The sequence below is a fragment of the Phragmites australis genome, chromosome 11 (genome assembly GCF_958298935.1).
Source record: "Phragmites australis chromosome 11, lpPhrAust1.1, whole genome shotgun sequence".
Classification (NCBI taxonomy): Eukaryota; Viridiplantae; Streptophyta; class Magnoliopsida; order Poales; family Poaceae; genus Phragmites; species Phragmites australis.
The window spans coordinates 25,774,138-25,794,237 of record NC_084931.1 but is presented as its reverse complement, the minus strand read 5'-3'; the positions used below and the strand labels follow the sequence as shown (position 1 = coordinate 25,794,237).

The 20,100-nt window shown below is 47.4% G+C and overlaps 3 protein-coding genes across 3 annotated transcripts; all 3 read right to left on the bottom strand.

The window, feature by feature from the left end:
- Nucleotides 1-491: 491 nt before the first annotated feature.
- Nucleotides 492-3,947, bottom strand: LOC133884096 (glycosyltransferase family protein 64 C3-like). Its single transcript, XM_062323475.1, has 2 exons — nt 3,918-3,947; nt 492-851 (listed from the first exon to the last, which is right to left on the bottom strand). Exons 1-2 carry the CDS (start codon nt 3,945-3,947, stop codon nt 492-494), a joined length of 390 nt encoding a protein of 129 aa, XP_062179459.1.
- Nucleotides 3,948-7,995: 4,048 nt separating this feature from the next.
- On the bottom strand, nt 7,996-9,420 carry LOC133884095 (uncharacterized). Its single transcript, XM_062323474.1, has one exon. It carries the CDS (start codon nt 9,418-9,420, stop codon nt 7,996-7,998), a length of 1,425 nt encoding a protein of 474 aa, XP_062179458.1.
- Nucleotides 9,421-14,960: 5,540 nt separating this feature from the next.
- LOC133884809 (U-box domain-containing protein 29-like) lies at nt 14,961-16,763 on the bottom strand. The gene has a single exon (XM_062324370.1). The coding sequence runs from the start codon at nt 16,681-16,683 to the stop codon at nt 15,325-15,327; it is 1,359 nt and encodes a 452-aa protein (XP_062180354.1). The 5' UTR covers nt 16,684-16,763; the 3' UTR covers nt 14,961-15,324.
- Between the last annotated feature and the right edge of the window lie 3,337 nt (nt 16,764-20,100).

Genomic DNA, 20,100 nt, shown 5'->3' with positions numbered 1-20,100 from the left:
TCCTCCAAAGAAGCATCAAGCTTGCACTTGTCCTTGCAGTACTAGTTGTAATGATGGCAACGGGTCTACTTATGTTGGGTTTTGACGGCCCAAACCTAATCCAAAACCTGATTCTTCAAACCCGATCCGGTCCTAAAATCAATACTGGCTATAAAAATACCCCTGCCCTCGGCCCTGACGGGGACACAAAACCCGACAGGGCAACCTGAAACCTGGCCACGTGGGAGGCATGCGCGGGCCTGGGCGGGGCGCTTTAGGGCGTGCGATGTGGCTCGCTGGGGAGGGTGACACGGGCGCCGGGGAGGAGACCAGGATGGAAGACCTTGCTGTCGTCGCTCCCATCGCTGCTTGCGCCCAGGCCGATGTCGTCCTGCGCCCATCCGTGCCCATGCCAATGCCGTCCAGCGCATGTCTGTGCCTGTGCTGACGCTGTCCCATGCAGCCCACGATTGCGCCCTCTCGCGCCCAAACGTGTCGCTCACGGCTCCCAGCTACGTCGTCGTGTACGCCCACCGCCCGTGGGTGAGGTCGAGGTGGTGCGACCTTGAGAAGAAGCCGACGAGGGAGCCTGAGTAGGCTGCCTGCCAGGCAGCATACGTGAAGGAGAGCGTGGTAGTGTCAGGGAGGACGTTGTTGTCCACGACGGTGATGGTGACGGTGCGGATGGAGGGGTCAGGGAGGAAGCAGGAGTTGAGGGACGCGGAGGCGGCACATGATGTGGTGCGAGAACCCGTCGCGAAGGAGGAAGCGGTCGAGGGTGGAGGGGTTGCACCAGAGCATGACCACAGCGAGGACCAGTGGGTGCGTAGTGTACGCACCCGTGATGGTGTGGAGGAGTGGAAGTCGACGCTCTGAGTACCCGCTTAGGAGCACCGTCAGGTGGTCCAGCTAGTGCCATGAGGATGAGGATGAGATGGAGGCGGTGATGCGAGCGTGATAGCATGGATGGCGACGCGGCGGTGCTTCAACCAGACGAGTTAGGAGTGGAGAATAAGGTGCCATGTGAGTGGATAAGGCAGGAGGGCCAAGTGAGTAGATAAGGCAGGCTGAGATTTTCGGGTTTTGGGTGCCTCACGGATGGAAAACCAGATCCGGACTCGAACTCAGTTTAGGTTGGGGCCCCGACATGACGGCCCCCGCGGGGTTGTTTTTTCATCCGAATCCGGCCCCGCTGGGTCTGAAACCCACGGGGACCCGACCCGACGGGGTCAACTGCCATCCTTAACTAGTGAGATGCTACATAAAAAACTTGTCGCTGATTTTGTTGCATCTGCTAAGGTATGAGGCTATAAGAGCTGTTGCCATTACATTTTTATTGATTTTGTGGTTTTCTGAACTCTTTAACTCCCTACTCAATCATGCTCATATTGATGCATTGTCCAATCAATAAGGCATGCATCATGTTTACGAGATATTCACACAAATATAATAGATATTTCACATTATCATGCACTGTCGAATCAATTAATCATGCATCTTGTTTTTTTTTTTTCATATTCTCATCCTATGTCAAACCCGACTAAATTATACCGGGCTTAATCAACAAGTAAGTCGATTAAAACGAAAGCATTTCTGGCAGTCCCAATATATACTCAATAAAGCCTAAGATCACAGTATATACCATTTACAACTTAGTTTTATCACAAGATATCAATCGAGTATAAAATTTTAACTTTTATTACAGACTTTGTTCTAAGTTCTAGTTTCTATTTAGATCAGAGTTTTCAAACGCAACGACAAGATATTAATAAAACAAAAGACTAGTGGCACCATTGCCCATAAGGCATCATCGAGACTAGCTCAGACATTCAATCTCTACTCCTGGCCATCTCCAACATCAGTGAGATAAAAGTATCCGTAAACGAATTTGTCATTACCTACATCAACTTAAGGGTAACACCCTAGGTACGAAGATACTCGCAAGACTTACACAATATGAGTATATCATATCCCAATCCCAAGGATAATGCTTTAAGTTGAATAGAAAGGAATAGACAAAAAGTTAAGTTGATTCAGCGAAAAATACTTTAACCAATGTAATGATATGAACTGCTAGCATAAACTGATAATAAACATAATCTTCAACAAAGTAAACTTGCTCAAGTTAATTTAGTACCAGCACATGTTTCTCCCAGAAGCTCACATATTTTCCATTTCCCAACTGAACAAAACTCTACGATGTTGCTCAATGGACATAAGCATGCTCATAACTTAGAGCGTGATAATTCGAATTGTTTTTACACCATACAGGGGTACATCTTTACCCACATGACTCAGGTTCATCCTCTTAGCTTACGAGATAACTTTTCTCATACCTGGAACTACCCACTTGCACATGCCCTTATGACATTGGGGTTACTGCGAGAGTGTCTTGGACACCTCTAGCTCATCGCCACCTTGCATCTCTTCGTACTTTTTCTTTGTGTCATAGGGTCATAGGGTCGCAAGTCAAGCATCAGCACATCATACGGTAATCGGTTTATCTTACCATTAGATCGACATGTAGAAGTATGAAAAGTGCTTAAGCCAAATGACACCATGAACGGTGCTTAAATGATGCAAGCGGTCTATGACACCTGGGTCTCCTCACCCGAACTGCTCCTAGCACCCGCTCACATCTCGTCTTATTTTTCCCAACTCATCATCCCAACTTATCATTCATTTGTAACTGCAGTTGAAATTTCTGCAGCTCGTGAATGACGGTGACATCCATCGCTCGACTTTTACCGATGATCTATGCAAGACTAAGCAATTACCGTATCACTTTTAAGTTGGACCATGTCATGAAAATACTCAGGTTACAAGGATCAGGATTAACAACTTTCTCAAGGTAGGTACGATACAACAAATAGGATCACTTAATTTCCGATATCGACTCCTTATCACTTGCATCTACGACATATAGCAAAATCTAACATATTGACCAACTATTCACCAAAACATAGGAGATATATGATAGATCTTGCATGGTGCTTCCTTGATGCTTCCTGCGCAACACTTACAGAACTCTGGTTGATCGTTTGTGGTTTTAACCACGTGACACTTCGAAGCGTTAGTTTCTAAATAAAGATGACAGTGCATCACAATGAGTATGATAACATGCAATGAAGGAGACTCCACAACGCTGACCAAAGTGGAGATGCAATGTATCATGACATGAGCTTAAAGCATCAAGGATTTCCTTAACCTAGTTTATATTAAACATTTAATAATTTATGGATTTAATTAAGCATAAACCAAGCTCAAAACAAATTAGAAAGTTAAGAATGTTTAATATGAGTGTGAGTATTTCTAATGAACATGGCATAATATACTAAGATTAACAAAATTGATTTCATCAATTTTGGAATAACTAATAATTAATTATGAATTAATGAAGTTTAAATACATTTTATTAACCCATGGAATTTAAATACATATTTCATGGCTCCTAGTATTTTTGTTGTGTAGAGTATAATAACACCAAAGCTAACAAAATTGGTTTCACAATTTTAGAGCTATATTTATTTTCCTATGTATTTTTTAGAGTTTCAGTCGAATTGATAATGTGAAAATAAATCTATTTGCATTTTCCAATTTAACCGAATATTAAAATGGCCAAAAATCTTTTTACACCGGGGTTCAAATAACCCTACAGCTGATAGCGGGCCAAAGCTCATTTGACTCGGGTCAAAATTGAGCCAGTTAGAGTCGCACAGTGCCGGCTGGCACTAGCGAGCTCGCTAGCGGCGAACGACGATGCGACTCGACTAGCGAGCGGCACCAGTGCGACACGGGGAACACACCAGTGGTGCACGTGGTCGACGGTGATGGTCGGAGGGTGGTCAGCGACGACGCAAGGCGGTAGCTCCATGGCGGCGGTTCGATCCAATGTGTCGGTGGCTAAACGGTGGCAAAATTGACATGAATGAACGCACCTGAAGCACCTGCATGTGATGGCAATCCATCTGGGCATTCCTCGATTGACAGGCATGGCCGGAGCACGGTCGGTGGCATGCACCAATGCGGCGGTGGCGGATGGCTCACGAGGATGGGCATGCCGGCGACGGGCCAAAACAAAAAGAGCACGCGCGAGAGGTAGAGGTGAGCGAGGTGAAGCTCACCGCTTAAGTAGCTAGGGCAAAGGAGCTTAGTACCAGCGTCGCATCGGTGAGGGGCAGAACTCGATCGGAGTTGAGGAAGGAAGTGGTGCGATGGGCTCGGTCCGGTGGAAGAGAGGGCGATTTCGACCAGGGAATCGCACGAGGAGAGATCAATGAGGCTCCTCCGAGCTTCTTGGCGTCCGGGTGGGCTCGAAGGCGACGCGGCTCCAGTGGATTTTGCAGCAGCGTGCACAGTGCTGAGCTTTGCTCTGGTCTACTAGGAGAGGGAAGGGGAAGACAGATGCGTGCGCGAGGGAGAGATATAGCGAGAGAGACGTGTGGGGAAGGAGGAGCCCATGACGATGGTCGAAGCCCTTGGAAATGGTGCGGTGGCCGACGACGTGGCATCGGAGGCCAACCTCCATGGTCAACAAAACCGGTGGCCAAAGAGCAGAGCGGCTGAGAGGAAGAGGGGATGACGGGTGGGACCATGTATGAACAGTAACCAACATGGTGAAATATCCTTTTCTCCTTTCTGATCCAATCAGAGATCTTTCAAGGCCCTAAAAATTGTATGACAATTTTTGTGCAAAACTATAATTCTTGTGCAACCCATTTGAACTTGTTTGACCAATATAGCTTGAGCTAATTTCAAATTAAAATTCGTCAAAGTTGCAATATTTTCTAAATTGCTATAATTTTTAGGGCTTCAAAATAATTTCCAAAATTCTGGGAAAATCACTAATGTTCTTCACTTATCATGGACTAATTTCTATATTATTTCTAACCCTATCTTGCATGGTGATTTTGTGAGTTTCTTTACAAAACATCACTTAAAAATAATTTCAACAATTCTTGTTTAATTTTCAATTGTATTAATTACTTGCTCAAAATTTTAATTATGATGCTAATGATGCTCATGAATGCTTAATTACCTAATTAAGAATTTTGGGTTGTCATAGTCTCCTCGTCACGCTATTAAATTTGCACGCCTCCCTTCCACTTGATGTGTGCCTGCTATCTTCAACCAATTTACAGAGTACCTCATAATGTCTCAGCGTTGCAAGATTATTGAGATGGGTTTTGGGGGGACTCTTACAGATTTCTGCTGATAGGTTGGAGAATAGTACTCTTCTAGTTTTTTTTTTATGGACAAGTTGAATCTAGATTCAATATCTATCGATGCTGGACATGAGAATGGCCTACAAATTAATCAAATGGTCGTCAACAATATCCCCAGTATACCATACGAAGATAAAGATCTACCTAGCTTAACCGAGGAGGATAATGAACGCGCTTTGACTGAGTTTAAAAAAGTTGTCCTTGTGTTAACCAAATAGTGATGTGATACACAAGCATGTGATAGACCTTATCAGAAAGTTTGGTATTGATGATGACCTTGTGGTTAGTATTTTTTTTAAGTTGCATTCAACATGTTGTTGTTCCTAGGCTCAGATAACAATATAAGGGATCAAGATGCCTTCATGACCAATCACTTGTCGGTATTCTAGGATATTAACCGGTGCAGGGCGGTAATCGATGATTTGAGACAAGCTGTGTTAATATGGTGCAGTGAAAAACACAAATCCATTCTTGGCTATGCACTTCTATTGCAAGTGAGTATTGCGGCATACCCATGTAAGATTTTGTTGTTGATCATCCCATAGCTTGATTAACTAATTTTGTTTTTCCTTTAAATTTAGATATTTTATTTGGACAACCTGCTTTGCAATAGCTTTATTGAACACAAACTTATTCCCCGGGCTAGTTTCTTTGATAATTATACTATGGAAAAGATAATTTTTGGTGACAAGAGGAAGGACAAGATCAGAAAGGAGACTTACAGGAAACTACCGGAATATTATATATATAATATTGCTATGTGTAATATCTCTAAACCAAAAAATCTTACACATTGTTATATATATATATATTAGTACAGCTGCCTCTAGCCAATACAAATTGCTATTCTTAGCAGAGAGCACGTAGATCACACATGGATCGGATGGACTGTCGCTAGGCAAAGAAAGCTTCCCAGTATGGTCAATATATTCCACGTACCTCTTACCCAATTGCTTGTCGTTTATGACGGAATCACGCTGGCTCTGAAAGTTCAGAGAGAGAGAGAGTTTATTATAAGCTGCATGGTTCGATATTTTTACAAGGAAGAGAATTAATTCGTCACAACTCACGAGCAAGCGACACAAAGAAGACCGGTCTGTCTGTTTCCTCTCCTTCTCACGTCATGAATGCCAATGCGACTCGATGCACGGCCGTCACTCGAAATGAATTTACGGTGTCACGTCACGGACAGCGAATGTGACCTATCCCGTCCTATGAGCGCCCCTTCCTTAAGAAGCAATCAAGCATTCAAGCCCGGCTGACGGCACCCTAGCGAACCGATCGTCCGTCGATCGACGCTCCCTTACTTCGATCGCAACAAATAATCAACACGATCATTAACACGGCGTTGACGATCTCTTCCGCGTGACGGGGACGTCGGCAAGTATGTCCGCGGCAGAGCTTCGTCACGCTCGCCTCCTCGCCACAGCGGAGAGAGTGGCCAGGCTAGCAGGTACGAGCAGGACCCTGGGAGCAGATTGGGCGAACGGTGGAGTCGCGAGCGAATCGGCGGGCGCCGTGCGTGTGCGCAGGCGAGCGCCTTGCCGGCCGGCCGGGGCCACGGGTTGGTGGCGCTCTCGCGCGGTAGCGGGGGGAGTTCTTGTGCCGGATGGTGACGCGCCCACATGGCCTTGCTTCACACGCAGCCGCGCGTCCTTGTGCACCGCGTGGGGATTCGCTGTACATGCCCGACGCTAAACGGCTAGAGCCTACAGCTGGTCCCGAGCTCATCCCAATCATATTCTTTTCATTTCTTTTTCTTTCTAATTTATATCATTCTTATTCTCTTTATTTTTTCTCATCTTCAACAGTTTCCTTTCGAAAAGATTCGCGAAAAAAATAAGAGAAAATCCCATCCTAAAGAGAATGACGTAAGGAATTTCTTCGTAATGAGAACCGTAAAGGGGAACTATTGGAGCGTTGAAAGGAAAAAAAATCCCTCTGTGAAGGGATTCTGGGCCCTGACGGGAATTGGTTGGGGATGATCTGAGCCCTCGGTGATCGACGGCTAAGACGCTTCCTCCGTCAAAACATCAAAGCCCTTGTAGTTCCGATCCATCATGTAGGCGTCAACTCCCTACACGACGAGGATTTCGTTTCGCACGGTTGGGCATCAGGCCATGGTACAAGACAGTTGTTATCCGAATGTGTGTATAGAGACGTCAACTTATGTTTAATATATATAATCAATCCATTATTTGTTGGCCCATTTAGCTACGCCCTAACTCCTCCAAATACACGCATTATGCACTCATCTTCCCTGCTGCCTCCTCCCGAGTCCTCCCCCTCCCGCCCCGTCCCCCCACCATCGCCACCGCCTCCTTCTTTCCTCCCCCGTTGCCACCTCCTCTCCTCCCTCGTCGTTGCCTCTTCTCTTCTCTCTCACGACTTGAATGTGGATGACAGCCAATGAAAGGAGATGGGCGTCGGTATGCGACGACGTGTTGTAGGTCCGTTTCTACTTCTTTCCCTGCCTTAGACATGGCCACAACACATCGGGTATGTGTCGCGCCGAGTTCGACTTCAGCCAACAAGGCGATACGTGTGTACACAGGAAAAAATAGGACACGTGAGGGGCTCTATTGGCCCGCGCGGCCGAAATATCTCTGAGACGTGGGCAGAGATGGAATGATGAAAACACACCAGGCCTTCCTGAATCGTGATGGCGGAGCAATCAATAACCAATTAACCACCCATCGGGACGAGCATAGAAGACTTTGAAATTAGCAGATGTTCCATAGGTGATGGATCCCTTAGAACAAATAAAATTCAACCAAAACTTAACGCAAGATCAAGGCAGTTGCCATGAGGGTAATGAGATAGGATTCACTTTTTGTACATCTCCGTAATATTGACGTGCATGAGCGGGTCCTCTTGACGTGCTTTGCTTGCTATTGCGGCGGTGTTGGTAACCGGGCCGGGACTCATGCCTGGCATGGTTCCCGACGTTATCCCTGTCGAACGCATTGGCGTCCCATGCGTACGGGTGGTACGGCCGAACGGGGCCACGATCACGAGGCGCCTCCCTCTGCTGATACCAACCATTGGCAACGGGGGGTTCTTGCGCCGGATTCCACCGGCCACCGTACGACTCCTCCCTGCCGTGCGCTCCAGACGACGGTCTGAAATTAGGTGCCTCCCTGTGCTTATTATACCCACCGTTGGGGGTTTCTTGGGCCGGACAATGGCGGTCGCCGTGAGAATCCTCCCTGCCGTGCGCTCCAGAAGACGGCCTGAAAGTAGGCGCCTCCCTATGCCGATACCTGCCAATTTTGGGGGGTTCTTGCACCGGACCGCGCGGGGCATGGTACGAGTCCTCCCTGCCGTGCGGCCCAGACGACGGCCTAAAAGAAGAATAGCCGCCTTGTTGCACCGGAAAACTTGGCGTTCCGTGGGCACGAGGCCCATGATAACCTTGATAGCCCTGTGGTCTTTCCTGGCCTCGAAAGCCCTGCTGCGGCTCCTCGTTGCCACGATACCCCTGCCGCCTTTGATCTTGGCCGTGGTACTGCTGGAACCCGTGCTGCTGCCTTTGCGACCGCCGACGCCATCGTTTCCTCGGAGGCGCTCCCGGCTGGCCTTCAATCGCCGGTGCATGTATTCTACCTGTCTGTTCCTGGTGATGTGGGGAAGGCGGTCCGGTGCGGCGGCTCCCTCCATGGGACGACCCGGCATCCTCATCGTAGCCGCCGCGATGTCTAGAAATCGCGTCGTCGCGGGCGACGTAGGGCCGCCTGTGCCGCGACCTGTGGGAAGATGTCGTCTCGCTTCTCCCCCTGGAGTGACCATGCGGCGCCGAGGTCTCAGGTGACGACCGCCGCGCCGTGTCCCCGTCCGGCGCGGGCAGGCACGCCCTCGGCCACGTTCTCTCGCCGTGACGGCTCGGAAGCCTAAGCGCGCCGAGTGTGTCACCAGAGACGCCCTCAGCGGAGGAAGGTGAGCGCACCGGAGCCACGAAGCTGGCCAGGCTGCACGGTTCCGCCGCGGTGGGCAGGCTGGGTGGACCAGGCGGTTGCGCGTCAGCGTCATCGTCGTCCTCGTCCAGAGGCGACAGTGGAGCCTCGAGGTCTAACACCGGCGACGGCGGAGGCATCGGAACTTGCGGAGAGGGCTCACGCACCGGCACCGGTGCCGGAGAAGCGTCGTTCGCCCCGTCGTCTTCCGGTGGCGGCGGCTCGTTAAGGTCGAAGTCGAAGGGCGGCCGTGGCTGTGCCATCTCGCTTCCCTGTAACGGCGGCGGCGGCGGAGGAGGAGGAGGAGGATCGATGTAGCCCTAACACGAGAGGAACACGAAAATTTACATATGTTTTGATTTGATGCGTACGGTTTAGGCTTGGACTTATATTGACGCACGGACTCCTGATCCGGAAAGAAACATGACGAGGATTCCGAGTCGTGCATGGGAGGAAACGCGACACGAGGCTGACGACTCCGAACCAGAGCACGGATCGCGTCCCAGGGAGATGTTGCACAAATTGCTTCCAAATCTCAACGAAAAACAGCCAGCCAGCTCAGAACAAATCAGGCTGGTAAGAGGTGGAGTTGATCGGCCGATATTCAATTGTGACACGAAGCGACTTCGGCAAATCGTCCCCGGTGTTGAGAAGAACCGTAATATGATGAATATATTGCGATAGATAATTGTACAGTCCCCTGGGCATTTATAGAGTTGTATGTTGCGATAGTTACTTGTATTCAGTCTACTGAACGTTTATTATGTACACGGTGGTTTGAATCACAATGCAATACTAGAGATAGGACCACATCATATCTTAGAGAATATGATAAATCAATCCAAACAAAATCTACCATAACAGTGAGATCACTCCATAAAAGTAGAACCCTACCATATATTGCGACTCTTCCGCTACAACTACAGGGAAGTCAAAGTATATGGTAGAATCCTAATATTGTTATGGAAGGATCTAGCTTGTTGCGATCCAACATTTTCACTATCAAGTTAGAATGTCCTTGTCTACTGTCATCACTTCGATAAACATAAATTATTGAATATTGTCATATCAGAGCATCATAGCATAAGTAAATAGTAGATCCATAGACGAAAGTCACCAAACGTGATATTCTCCAAACCCAGGAGATGGTTCTTATTTACAACAAAAGCAAGAAGATACAAGTTCCACGCCACACAAGTGGGTCAAAAAGTCTAACCATCCTACCCCAATCTATTCCTCAGCTTTCAAGCTTGATCTTCCGGATACTCCTCATGGTACTGGACGTCATACTGGACTTCCATATAGCAATCAACAATCAATATGATCCAAGGAATGTTCTTCGTGTTATCACCGAATTCTCAAGGTTACAAAGGGATAACATGATGCACATTTCAAAATAATGTTACTCTAAAAACACTAGTTTTAGTCAAGTTTTATCTATTGGATGAACATCACAATGTTAGAACCAAGTGATGGTTCTCTTTACTACTGCAAATAATCGAGTGGCTTGGAAAATATCATGGCTTGGAAAAGTCGAAGGTCGAATTTCTTGATTTTTGTCTCATTTATTGGATTTTTGGTGATTTCCTAAAATGCCATGATCATTTATTTGTCAGCTGAAAATAATAGTTAGAAATAAATGGCCATAGGGAATTTAGGAAATCGTTTGGCTTTGGATTTTACCATGCTTAGCCTCTTATAGAAAAATGCTCTTTTCGGAGAAGCATACATTTTTTAGAAACACCACTCTAAACTCTTCTTGCAATCATGTATGTATGTATATGCACGCATGCATGCATGTATGTGTGTGTGTGTGTATGTATGTATGTATGTATGTATGTATGTATGTATGTATGTATGTATGTATGTATGTATGTATGTATGTATGTATGTATGAAAAACACATGTAAATGCAAATGTATGTCATGATCAAAGCCTTATAATATTTCTATATTCGGGATATGTAAACAAACATGTATTTGTACATGTATGAATGAATGTATGTGTATGTACGAATGACATGAGCAGTGGGTTGAGAGTCGGAAGGTTTGAGTTCAAGTCTAATGAGCTACAGTGAGCTCTCGACTATAGCTACGGCAATGAACACCAATGCGGACTAAGAATATTCTAATGCCGGCAATGCAGCATGTTCAGCGCGTTCACAACATCGTATGAATGGCCACTAGTACACCCTACAAAAGTATAAAACCTGGGGTATCACACAACTGTTATGATAGGATTTCTTATGATTGATTGATTGTAGTCACTTCTATAAGATTCTCTCTTATCTTCGATTACCTTATTATCTGATCGTGCCATCATGTGTTGTATATAGACTTCCACGATGCTCAATTCGATTATCCATAGCAGTATATTTATCCTCCCATGTAGTATATGGATGTGTGCTCCGATCATAAAATTGTTTCAATCAAAGTTTTTTTTCTTTGGTCACCTTCATACCGTTTTTTTGTATAATCGTAAGATCAATTTTATTGATCACATATCGGTTTACGTTGCCCCCACAAAATGTTAGTCGCTCGTTGCCTCTAGACTTCACCTCACTCATCATCAACTCATTTGGCTCCTACTCTCCTCCAACGACAACATGATATGACCAAGCGTACTCATTGGCATCGCCCTCGTGCATGATCATCCGAGGGCCTTGTCACCTTTTGTCGTAACATTGGATCATCTCGCCAGCCCCTTTTTCCACGAGTACAAGCTGCTTGACCATCGAGAACCAAGCTATCGCTATGTTACCTTCCCTGGCAACAGTGTTAGCGCTCCTATTAACACGCCATCATCTTCACTGTGTTCCTATCAGCTGCCCCTCTTCTTAGCACCCCTTCTGTAGATCTGGCTGATAAAAATGCCTCTTATCTATGGTTACTCCTAAGTGAACGTGGATTACCGCTCTACCACCCCCTTCAGGCTGCAACATTGCCCATGGTCACCATCGGCGTTTTCGCACGCCCATAGTCTTCATCAACTCATTTGGCTCAACCCTCGGTGTGTCATCACCGAGGACGCGTCCTCTGTTTTTGTCTTTGTAGTCACTGACCCTCTATCGCCCACCAGTCAGCCGATGTCGCTGCGAATGTATCTCGTCTCTATCCCGTTTATCGTCATGGCTGTCATCCGCCAACCTGTTCCAAACATGCCATATGCTGCTTGGTCTTTTGCCAGGGGCCAAAGAATTTCGAGCAGCTCCTCCATAAGTGCAGTCCTAAATGCTTCTGTTTATGCTACTTCTGGAGCCCCACCCGTGGCTTCTTCATGAGCTACCACGTTGACTAAATGTTGCAACACAATCGTGTGATCCTCAACTGGAGTGTGTGTGGTTTAAAAGAAAGCACCAGACGTGACATTGTTTGTGAGCAAGTCCGAGACACCCACAATACCATTATCTATATGCAAGAAACCAAGCTCGCCAACGTCGACATAACAATCATGCTGCAAACATTGGGGCCAAAGTTTGTGGACAACTTTTCCTTCCTGCTGGCGCAGCAGGCCCGCGAAGGCATCCTTCTCGCATGCTCTGATGAATACTTCACTCTATCCAACATCCACCTCTCTCCCAATGCTATCACGACTTCGATCACCATGAGAGCTAACAGAACATCCTGGGCCATTACTGGAGTTTATGGTCCTTAGGGGGACCAAGAGAAGATAAACTTCCTACAGGAACTCAAGCTCATCTTAGTACCCCATCAAGATCGTTGGCTCATAATAGGAGACTTCAACCTCATATACCAAGCAGCAGACAAAAACAACATTAATCTAAATAGGAGACTAATGGGATGTTTCAAATCCATGCTAGATGATCTTCGTCTCAAGGAAATTCACCTCAATGGGCGTCTCTTCACATGGACCAATGAGCAAAAAGTGCCAACACAAACAAGGATCGATCGGATGTTCTACGCAGTGGATTGGGACCTTATTTTCCCTTCTTGCTTCTTGCACGCCCTCCCAACCATCATGTCTAACCACAACCCGTTGCTCCTCCATGGGGAACTCTAGCAAGTCGCCAATTATCATTTCCGCTTCGAGAACTTTTGGGTTGGCATAGAGGGCTTTGAAGAAGCCATTGAGAAGGCATGGAACAAATCGGTTTCTGCAAGCCATCCCATCAAGCGTCTGCACATCCAAATGGCATGAACGCAAAGGTCATCAAGGCATGGCAAAAAAACAAAATCGAAAACACTCGTCTTCAGCTAGCCACTATCAAAGAAATAAACCTTCAACTCGACATTGCACAAGAAAACATGCAGCTCACAATGGAAGAGCTGGACTTGCGCAAAAAGCTAAAAGCCTGATGCATTGGTCTTGCACTGAGTGAAAAGGCGAGAATGAAGCAACATGCCTGACTCAAGTTCATCCACTTTGGGGACGCAAATACAAAGTATTTTCAAATGAGAGCAAACACAAGAAAGAGGAAGAACTACATCCAATGTTTGCAAACACATAGCGGAATGATATTCTCCCAAGACAGAAAACAAGAGGAGGTAAAAGCGCACTTCGAGCAACACCTTGGGTCCTCCTAACCTCTTCCCTCCACCTTCGATTGGGCTGCCCTTAGATATCATCCCAGAGACCTATCCCCCTGGATGCCGCCTTCTCCCAAGACGAGCTCAAAGCCACTATTAACGCCATGCCAGGGGACAAAGCACCGGGCCCAGATGGGTTTACCAGACTTTTTTTTAAGTCATGTTGGGGGACTATAAAGGAGAACCTTACGGTAGCCTTCAACCAACCCTATAACATGAACTCCTTCAGGTTTGATCTTATAAATTCAACACACATTGTCTTCATCCCTAAGAAGGAGGATGCAAGAAATGTAGGAGACTATCGACCGATATGTCTCATTCATAGCATTGCAAAGATACTCTCTAAGCTCCTGGATAACAGGCTAGCCCCTTACCTAAACGATCTGGTCTCCCCTTGTCAGAGTGCGTTCATAAAGAAATGGTGCATACAAGACAACTTCCTATACGCTCAAAACATTATGCGACGTCTTCATCGGGCGAAGATTCCCTCACTCTTCATGAATCTGGACATTAGCAAGGCCTTTGACACCATCAACTGGGGTTACCTCCTTGTGGTCTTACAGGCGCTAGGGTTCGGGCCTCGATGGAGAGAATGGATCTTCATCCTCTTCGGTACGACAACCTCAAGAGCTATCCTCAACGGTCAGCCCAGAGATAGCTTCCAGCATCGGAGAGGAGTGCGGCAAGGGAATCCTATCTCACCCATGCTCTTCATTATAGCTACCGATCCGTTGCAACATATGCTTGATCTAGTGACACAACAATGTGTCATAACCCTTATACCGCTGGCAGCTGCAAAATTCATGTCATTTTATAAAAGTTTCGGTCAAACTTTTAAAATTTTAACTACTAGTAGTTTTTAAAATATTTAGTTTGGAGACAATAAAATCATATTTGTATATTTGTCTCAATAAAATCATATTTGTATATTTGTCTTGGCAAATGCTCTCTTGGTATCACAAATTCAATGAATTTTATAAATATATTTAATAAAAATAATAGTAACAGCTATGTATTAAATACATGTCTTATCCAAAAATATATATTTATGACAGGGACTACTATTCTATTGCTCAGAAAAGCTTCATGGTGTGCGCTAGATTTCCTTCATTTAGACCGTCGTCTCGTGCTGATGAGGCGACGACGTCGACAGGTGACTGAATTGTACTCCTATGCTGTAAGCTGCTCCAGAAAGCATCACCGATTCAGAAGGGAACAAAATGTAGCCGTCTACTTCAATACGCGCACAGATCAGAATCACATGTGCAAATGATGCTGCAGAGATAGTATTTTGTCTTCGTTTTGACTTCCGCGCGTTCGTATCCAATCAGAGCGGTGCCAGAATTTGGCATGTCTGTGCGACGAAATTCCCGTTCTTATTCGAGTTTCTACAGCGATTTCTCATTTCTCCAATGCAAACAGCGTATTTGCAAGCAGATGAGATGATCCGATTCCGATCCCCTACGTTACATACACTACAATTGTGCAACCCCAAATTGATGCCTCTCACGCGCTGATCGCGAGGGGTTAGCTTGATAGCTTGATAAATTACAACTGCGAGCTAGAGGTGCAGCGCGACGCGTTTCGGCCGGCGGTTTGGTCGGCTCTGGCGCCGGCGGTTCAGTACGGCATGACATGGATGGTGCGGCTGTCGTAGGCGGCGGTCATGCCCTTCCGCTCTTGCTCCAGCCTCACCGCCCGCAGCAGGTCGCCGGCCATCCGCGACGTGGTTGGGGAGCAGTCCCCCTGCATCACCACGAGCAGCTTCCCCACCGCCTCGGGTGCCGCGGCCACGGCCTCCCGCATCCTCCGCTCCCCGCCCCCTGCGCAGCAGGACAGCCACAGCACCGCAACGGCGGCCTCCCGCCCCGCCGGCCCCACCCGGATCATCCGGCCCATCACGGCGGCCGCGACCTCGGCGGCGTCCGCGGCGATGGCCGCCTTGCCGTCGCCGCAGCGGGCGGCCTCCGCTAGCAGCCGCAGCGCGGACTCCGCGGCGGCCGTGGGCGCGGCCGCGACGGCCAGCGCCAGGGCCGGGACGGCGCCGGCCCGCACCATCGACGCGCGCGCGGGACGCCCGCGGACCTGCACCGCCGCGGCCATGCACCGGATCGCCGCCGGCGACGCGGCGTCCCTGAGGATCCGCACGAGATCCGTGAATAGCTCCGACCGGTCGGCGATGGCGGTCTTGGCGTCGGCGTCCGCCGCGGGCGACGTCAGGACCGCCTCGAGGACCGCGGCGCCGTTCGCGCCCGCGCCGAGCAGCGTCGTCAAGACGCGGCCCAAATCACCGGCCACGAGGGTAACGATGAGGGCTTCCTTAGTCTCTTCCCTAACTCGGTCCGCGGACAGGACGGCGGCCAAGGCCTCCACGGCCATCTTCATCCTCCCACGCTTCTCTGCCCCGTCCTCGGTGAGGTAAGAGACCAGCTCCGGAGCTACGGTAGCCAAGATCCTCACCGCGTCGACCCGCGCGTCAGCACCCGCCCCGCCCTTCGCGAATGAGAGGAGAGCCGGCACAGCAGAATCGAGATCGGCGGCCACGGCGGACGCGACGGACGCCTGCTTCCCTTTCTCCGGCGCTATCTTGGCCGCCAGAGAGCGCACGGCCTTCTCCGCCGCCGCGGGCTCCCCGTCCGCGGCCGCAAGCTGCGACAGCACCTGCTCCGGCGAAGGCGATGGCGGGAGCGTGGCGGCGTGCAGGTGGATGAGGCGGCGCAGGAGCAGGTTGGGGACCAGGTCGGTCGACGCCAGCGGCAGCCGCGTGGCCGGGCAGGTGCGGTGGCCGGAGTCGAGCCATCGCTGTATGGACGCCCGGTCGTACGTGGCGCCGGTGGGGAGGCTCACGGGCGACCGCATCACCTCCAGCGAGATCGGGCACCTGAACGCGGCCGGCGTCGGCGGAGCCGCGGCCATCACGATCGGCGCCGGTGGCTGGATCCGCCGCCTCGCCTGCTGCCCGACGACGGCCGCGTCCATGGTGAGCGAGGGATGAGTTTGTGGGAACAGGGGAGGTGAGAGAGTGTGGCGGGCCTTAAGAACTGTGGGGTGACGTCGGCTAGTCAACGGTCAAAGTCAAGTGGTGTGGCCGTGTGGGTAGTGGTGGTGTTGACGTTTTCTTTTAGAACGATTGCTCGGGCTCGTGCCTGCCATCACAGACAAGCGGGTGGACAGAAGTGCGGGGACGAAGATGCCAGTACATTCTAGATTTTTTTCTATGTGTGGGCCCCACTCCGTGCTTTGCTCCGGTGAAATTTTCAGCTGGGAAATGCAATTTCTTTCGAAGAGCAGCTGAAAACAAGATACTATTGGCATGAGCTTAGCCACTTTGGAACCATGGGATTCCATCACTCCATAAAAACGGGTGTTGTTTGAGCGTTCCCAGTAATTTTAGAGGAATTTCGTAGGAATCTAAATATCCGTATCTATCTTATAACGCGGCGATAGAGTCAACATAGTTTGTGACCTATCCAAGCATTTAAAATCCCAAGTGTTTTTCAATCTACGGTTCTGAACTGAATTTCTACCATATATCTATATATCTTTATTCTATTTTTTGTTTCTCATTAATTCATATGGTTGCGAATTAGTATGTTTGGATGTCGTAGTTTCTAAATCTATGATATTGAGAAACTGTAGTTTTATAAACTAGAGTGGCGCAATACTATAGTTTAGAGAAAAAAGGTTCAAGTGAAGTTTCTAGAACTCCAAAAGACCATAATTTTATCAATACTGTAGTTTTCAAATGTACAAGATTTTTTATATCCAAACATATCTGAGCTTTCCAAAACAAAGATATTTTCCAAAACTGTAGTATTTTTCGAGAACTCCAAAAATATTTTACATCCAAACAAGCCTAACATTCAGTCTTCGAGCAAAGGTAGGCCTGTGGTTATCTACTTGATTTACTCTGTCGAAGTTTTGGTAGCCGATTTGGTTATCCAAAAGAAAAATGGAAACCATATACTTTACATTACGTATGAAAAGTTGCCTGCGACACAAAAGCTAAAGGTCCATCGATGACTTGTTCGGTTATTCTAGCCTGAAAGTACTCACAACGCGCATGCTTATTTGATTGCGTTCCATGATCTATAGTACTAGAGTCTAGATAATTGTTATATCCTCAGTTCTTACCATATAATTGTTATATTTACGAACGAGCATATGACCGAAAGGTCCGTAGCGCTCAAGTAGCACTGGGCTCTTGCAACCGTTCAGGTTCTAGGTTCGAGCTTGGCTTGCGTATTCGAGCTGAATTCACTCGTTCAGCGGCAGTGTTTCAAGAGGAGCCATACCGATGATAAATATAAATGGCTTCAGGATAGAGTCAAACTTATTATCTCAAACGAAGAATAGAACAGTGATAAATAATTAAGCCTTTTTTTTAAAAAAAAAGGAACCCATGCATTTCAAACAGGGCTACTCGCGCGGATAAGGTGGGTCAGCTGGCGGTGGACTGGTGATGCTGCTGCTGCCGGTGTCGTTGTCGTCGGTCGTCGTCTCTATCGGTGGAGAGGCTGGCCGGCTGCTGTTGCTCTTGCTCCTCGGTTTGACTACTATAAACACACGTTTTCTTGTTACCACAAGGTACGCACGGCACGGTAATTTATGCACGTACGGTATCTCTCTCATGTATATCGAGAGTGACCTTTCATTTTGCATTTCAACCCATGGTAGGCAGTAGTTTAAAATGCGCATCTCGTGTGTGCAAACAAATGACCTTCTAATCTGTCAGTTGTGCGGATCAATTCGTAAAGCGTGTTTAGAATGTAGAAATTCTGTTAGAATTCATGTAACAGGACGTAAGCTCTACCCAGCTAGCTTCACAGTCACAGTGGTTGGACTGCGGTGCAGTTGGTTTGCTCAACCTTTTTGTTGTGCACTTTCCATAAAACCCAATAATTTGATCGTTATCTCAATGATTAATCTGTTTAATTGAGGTTTAGTTTTTCTAAACTAGTGCCACTAAAATTTTATACAAAACAGATGTCCCTACATTCAATTTCCTAGAAAATGTTCTAAGGAGTCAAAGAAAAAGTTTTTCAAACTTTTTGAAAGATAAGAATCTACTTTACCAAAAAAAGTTTATTTACAAAGGGTGGGATAGAGATACCGATCGAGATTGAAACCATAGGCAAAACACTCAAGGACACATTGGTTGCCAGATTAAGTATCACAAAAGATCTACATTTTCCTCTAACACGAACTCTGCGGTCGAGAGATGCATGCATGCATGCAGAAGGCATGAGCCGAAGCTAACCACGATTTGCGGGACACTTTTTCCAGCCTGAAACTGAAACTGAAACTCTAGGTTTTTTGCCCGTCTTCGAAGCGTGCGCATCAGCTAGAATCCGTGATTTGGACAGTCCGCGGCCGGCACAAAAACGCTGGAAATGTGGCCACTTCTTTCCCGAAAGCGCACGCAGGAGAATCCCGTAAAGCTGGCATGATTGGTCCAGCGACAAAAGAGTGCACATATTCCCAAGCTACTTCTAAAAATTTCTAGAGCTAGAGCCAGAGAGTATTAATAAAATGAGGATGTTTGAATAGGTCATCTCATTCTTATTTTATATAAAAAAAATATAAATTACTTTATTTTAGTTTACAGATTTATTATGAATTTTGGAGTTGGAGCTGTGCAAAATAAACCCTTCCGACGATCAATGTCGTTGTCGATGACAACGTATCTAAAATTACTTCATGAGGCTAATTGACTAGCTCCAAGCAACATTTATGCTTGTTACGGCACGAATGATACCTTTGCTTGGTCTGCAAAAGTTGAATTAGGAAATTTACCTTTTGACGGAGGTTAGTGTCATGGAGAGAAGGATAAGGAGCAAAAGAAAATATGCTCGAGTTGGGTGTGCTGAAACACGGCTCCTTTTCTCACTCCTTCTCAAGAACTATGATGTGATCTTTCTTTTGGAGGTGTTTGGTAACTTGGTATGTTGTTTTTTCGCTTTGTTCATGATAACCATCACTCAAACATGAACAATCAAAACCAGAGCCTGATTTATAGACTTTGGATTGTGTATAATGATTCGTGCTCCGATGGTCTCTTTTTCTCTGAAGAGATCTTTTGATGGGTTTTTAAGGTTAGGGTTCGGGATTCACTTGCCCCCAACCTTAGATTTGGCATGGGTGTGGCAGGCTGACAGCCTGATGATGGATGACGGAGGTAGCGGTGCATCAAGGCGGTGTCACCGGCACCACCAACCACCGATTGAAGGAGGTGGTCAATGAAGGTGTGCTGCCGTAGTGAGGAAAGAGAGGATAGGGGATGGCGATTACCATAATTGAGAATGAAAGGTGCGAGCCGAGAAAAGAATAGCCTAGGCTAAGAGAGCGTACTAGAACAGGAAAGGCAAATGTGACGACTGGCGAGGAAGGAGCTTG

Excerpts from the sequence above, each read along its gene's own strand:
- LOC133884096 (XM_062323475.1), bottom strand. The coding sequence starts at position 3,947 with ATGGATTGCCATCACATGCAGGTGCTTCAG. Across the intron at positions 852-3,917 it reads ATCACATGCAGGTGCTTCAG|AGCGTCGACTTCCACTCCTC; the intron begins GTGCGTTCATTC and ends GCGGGTACTCAG.
- LOC133884095 (XM_062323474.1), bottom strand. The coding sequence starts at position 9,420 with ATGGCACAGCCACGGCCGCCCTTCGACTTCGACCTTAACGAGCCGCCG.
- LOC133884809 (XM_062324370.1), bottom strand. The coding sequence starts at position 16,683 with ATGGACGCGGCCGTCGTCGGGCAGCAGGCGAGGCGGCGGATCCAGCCA.